Source organism: Myotis davidii, unplaced genomic scaffold, assembly GCF_000327345.1.
Source record: "Myotis davidii unplaced genomic scaffold, ASM32734v1 scaffold781, whole genome shotgun sequence".
Classification (NCBI taxonomy): domain Eukaryota; kingdom Metazoa; phylum Chordata; class Mammalia; order Chiroptera; family Vespertilionidae; genus Myotis; species Myotis davidii.
The window spans coordinates 21,636-25,514 of NW_006291488.1; the positions used below are offsets into that span (position 1 = coordinate 21,636).

Here is a 3,879-nt window from a genome sequence, read left to right on the forward strand (position 1 = left end):
GAAAACGCGTCCCCGGGCCCTGCGTGTGAGTCCTGTGTGTGCGGTTCCGGGCGCTTCTGGGCAGTGGTCAGGTGACGGCCTGCGGGCCTCCTGGGGGTGGCTCTGGGGTGTGAGTCCCGGTTCCCTCGGATGTGGGTCCCCTGGGATGTGAGTTCCCTGGGATGTGAGTCTCCCTCGGATGTGAGCCCCTCTCGGATGTGAGTCCCCTGGGATGTGAGTCCCCTCGGATTTGGGCCCCCTGGGATGTGAGTCCCCTCGATGTGTCGTCCCCTCGGATGTGAGTCCCCTGGGATGTAGGTCCCCCCTCGGATGTGAGCCCCCTCGGATGTGGGTCCCCTGGGATGTGCCTGCCCTCGGGAGAGCCGTATTTAGGCGGCCCTGACAGGCGCCGGTGATGTGGGGGGTTGTCAGTCTAATGAACAGGTCACAGAGGGTTCCTGCAGCCCCCACCCCACCCCTCACCCCCAGGAAAGGGTCCTTGCGTGGCAGCAGCTGTAAAGTTTCAGCCCCTGGGTTTGAAACACTGAGTGAAATACTGAGAAAACAGGCGTTGCCACCAGTTGGGAGGGACCCAACATTCTCGGCCCAGAGGCGTGTGAGAACCCCTAGTTACCTGTCTGTTTTAAACGTTTGGAGTCTGTTGCCTGCCTGCCCACCCCCAGCGAGGAAGCGGTCATAGCCGGTGTGAACGGCCGCCTGGCCCGACAGTGCCTCTCCCTGTGGGCTCGGAAGTGTATGGGGGTCTGTCCGTCGCTCACCGACGCCTGGAGGGGAGGGGAGCGCAGGGGGTGGGCTGGTCTCGCTCGCAGAGCTGAGGTTAGACGTGAGGATCGCGCCCCGTTTCCCCCGAGCCGTGTCCACACCCAGGGCTGGCTCACAGCCTCCTGGTCCCCTGGTGCTGGCACTTGGGCAGGTCTCTCCCACGCAGGCGTGTTGGGTGCCAGGCTCGGAGCGGTCAGTGCAGTCCACGTCGGCCTTGGTCTGGCTCCTGCAGAGCCATCGCTGGCGGTTACTGCGGGAGACGGGCTTCGGGGGGTTCACAATGAAATAGGAAGCACCTGTTTCCCAACCCCGTTGGCTCCTTATAGGGACAGCGGCGGCCCGCGGAGTGCGTGCGTGAGGACGTGATGGCGATGGCCCTGCGCATCCTTTGTCAGTGACGATAATCAGTCACGGGCCAAGCCGAGGCCCCGATGCTTTGCTGGGATTTACAAAAACAGCGTCAGTTTAGGCTCCAGCCTCTCCTCTCTTCTCTCTTTCCTTGTGTTTATTCTGTGAGATGGGACTGACCCGTCAGGCATGCCTTTCTGGCGGCCTCCTTTGCACGTTGGTATCACAAGGCCTGGCCGCGTGACCACCATGCGTGACTGTCTCTTCTCCCGTTAGTCTAAACAAGCACCATGGACCAGGTCATGCAGTTCGTGGAGCCAAGTCGGCAGTTTGTGAAGGATTCCATCCGGCTGGTCAAGAGATGCACCAAACCCGACAGAAAAGGTAAAGCTCGAAAGTGAGAGGAAAAGGTCAATCCCTGCATTTTCTAAGCCTTTTACTTGCTTACTCTTGTCCTCAATAGCCACTGAGGTACTGTCTTTTAACCCACATTTTTATTTATTTTGCTTTATATTTTAACAGTCACTTCCTATATTTTGTACACTTTATACATGATTCTGTTTATGTATTTTCAAATGGTGTAAGAGTATTTATTATAGCCTTATTTTCATGTTATGTTTGCCTTAATCATATTTAATGACTTCAGAGTTTTTAGTGTCTTCTATATTTTCACTCTAGACAGTCTCCTGGGAGTCCTCATGCTCAGTACTGCCCCCTCCTTTCCCCAAACAGAACCCTAACGGGAACCAACAACAGAGTTACCAACCTAGGAAGTTTAATTTCTTATTTATTATGGTTCATGTGCTAAAAGGTGCACCAGAGTTTGTCTACTTGTATTCATTTCTCGACTGCTGCCCGTGCTAGGCGCTGGATTACAATAGAGCATGTAATATATTATGTGATATGTATAGTAAACTAGACAACACTGTATAATAGAGAACAGTCCTTGCTCTTAGGGAGCATAGACCTTTTCAGGGAAGGTAGTCCTAAGCAAACAAATGCAGTTCAGTTTCTAATTACTGCTGTCGGAAGGGTATGGAAAAGAAGTAGAAGAATCTGGACAGCTTCCCCGAGGAAATAACGTGAAATGGAAACAGTACTGGGGTCTGAAACCTTTACAGAAAATTGTGCTCAACCCAATCTGATTTTCATCCTTGTGTATTAAATCCAGTGGGCCTATATTTTATGAAAAGTCATGTTTTGTGCTTTTATAATCTATTTTTAGCAATGTTAGAAGTTTTTAAAGGCAAATACTCTATTTCTTCTATCCACATTTTATTTCTTTCTGGCATCCTGGTCATTTGCTGAGAAGATAAAATATTTCACTGCTTGTTGATGGATTCACTAGTGGCATAGCCTTTATTTCTTACTTAAAACATTGTCAGTTTACTTACTGTTAAGAAATAGTGTCATACTTTATTTAAAATTATATATTTATTATCAGGAGAAATGTTCACCAGTAAGTTTATGTTACTGCTAGTTTCCCCTCCCCATACTTGCAGTGATACTGTGAAAATGATGAATTTTGTGTTTTTAATCCAGAATTCCAGAAGATTGCCATGGCGACAGCAATCGGATTTGCTATAATGGGTTTCATTGGCTTTTTTGTGAAATTGATCCATATCCCTATTAATAACATCATTGTGTAAGTAAACTTTTTGAAATCGACAATATCTAGAATAGAATGAAAATTGAAACCATTTGAGTTGACAGTTTGCTATTTCATCAATGCGCAGATATGTCTCTTGACTTTTTAACGCTGCTGGGATCTGCTGGTATTTATTAGGCACCTGATAGTGGGAAGTGGCTTTGTTTTCAGACGATTAAGCCAGGGGTGTGGGTGCCTGGGAAGCTGCGTGGTTGAGAACCATGGTAGTCTGAGCTCTATTTGCAGCCAGCGTGTTATCCATCAAACTGGACACTTCTCCGCGGCCACCCCGATAGGCAGCTCATGCTTTCTGTCTTGTTCAGAAAGACATTTCCCAAGTGAGGACTCTGAGTCTGTGAGATCCGTCTGTCCCGGCAGCCACTTTATCTCTCAGGACGTCTTCAGTCCAAGACTTTAGAGCTCAGTTTCTTCTCTGTTATGCGGTCTTGGGCCCTGTAGATGTGTGTGGCTCTCAGTGAACTGGTTTTGGTGCCATCACATCACAGCATGCTGCCTTTCAGGTCGTTATTGTTGTTAAAAGCTGAGAACACACAGAGCTGACCCTTTTTCTCTCTCGCAGTGGTGGCTGAAGGCCTGTGGACGAGGGGTTCATCGTGGGGATCGGTGGACAGTGCGATTTGAGAAGCTCATGGAGTAAAAAGAATTGTCGGCATGTTTTGTGTTCTTTCTTTTTTTTCCCAAGATGTTTTCGTTTCTAAATTAAAGTAATTTCAATATAAATAAACTTGTCTGTTTTCTATCACAGATATTTACAAATTGTTGAAATGTGTTAAGAATCTGAAGTCTGCTATCAGTTGTAAGGGGTATAAGATGCCAGGCAGTCCTTCCTCCCCCAGGAATTGAAGTTTTAAAGTAAAATAGCTGGACTCAGACATTAAAAATAGATTTTCCTTTAGTTCTTCTTCCTGGCTATTTTAGAATTCATCTTCTGGTTTCCCACATTTCCTCCCAGAAGGCTCTTTTGAGTGGTAGTAACTAGCATTTAGACGGGGTTGGTGAGGAAGAGCCACACTCTCAGACAGGTCAGTCAGACTCCCGTCCCCTGTGCAGGCCCTCTGTTCACGCCCCTTCCTCACACCGCGCACCACGAGTTGGAGAAA

General features: G+C 48.3%; 1 protein-coding gene across 1 annotated transcript; it reads left to right on the forward strand.

The window, feature by feature from the left end:
- Positions 1-1,127: 1,127 nt before the first annotated feature.
- SEC61G (Sec61 translocon gamma subunit) lies at positions 1,128-3,523 on the forward strand. The gene is made up of 3 exons (XM_006764864.2): positions 1,128-1,494; positions 2,653-2,755; positions 3,339-3,523. Exons 1-3 carry the CDS (start codon positions 1,401-1,403, stop codon positions 3,346-3,348), a joined length of 207 nt encoding a protein of 68 aa, XP_006764927.1. The 5' UTR covers positions 1,128-1,400; the 3' UTR covers positions 3,349-3,523.
- The last annotated feature ends 356 nt before the right edge of the window (positions 3,524-3,879 follow it).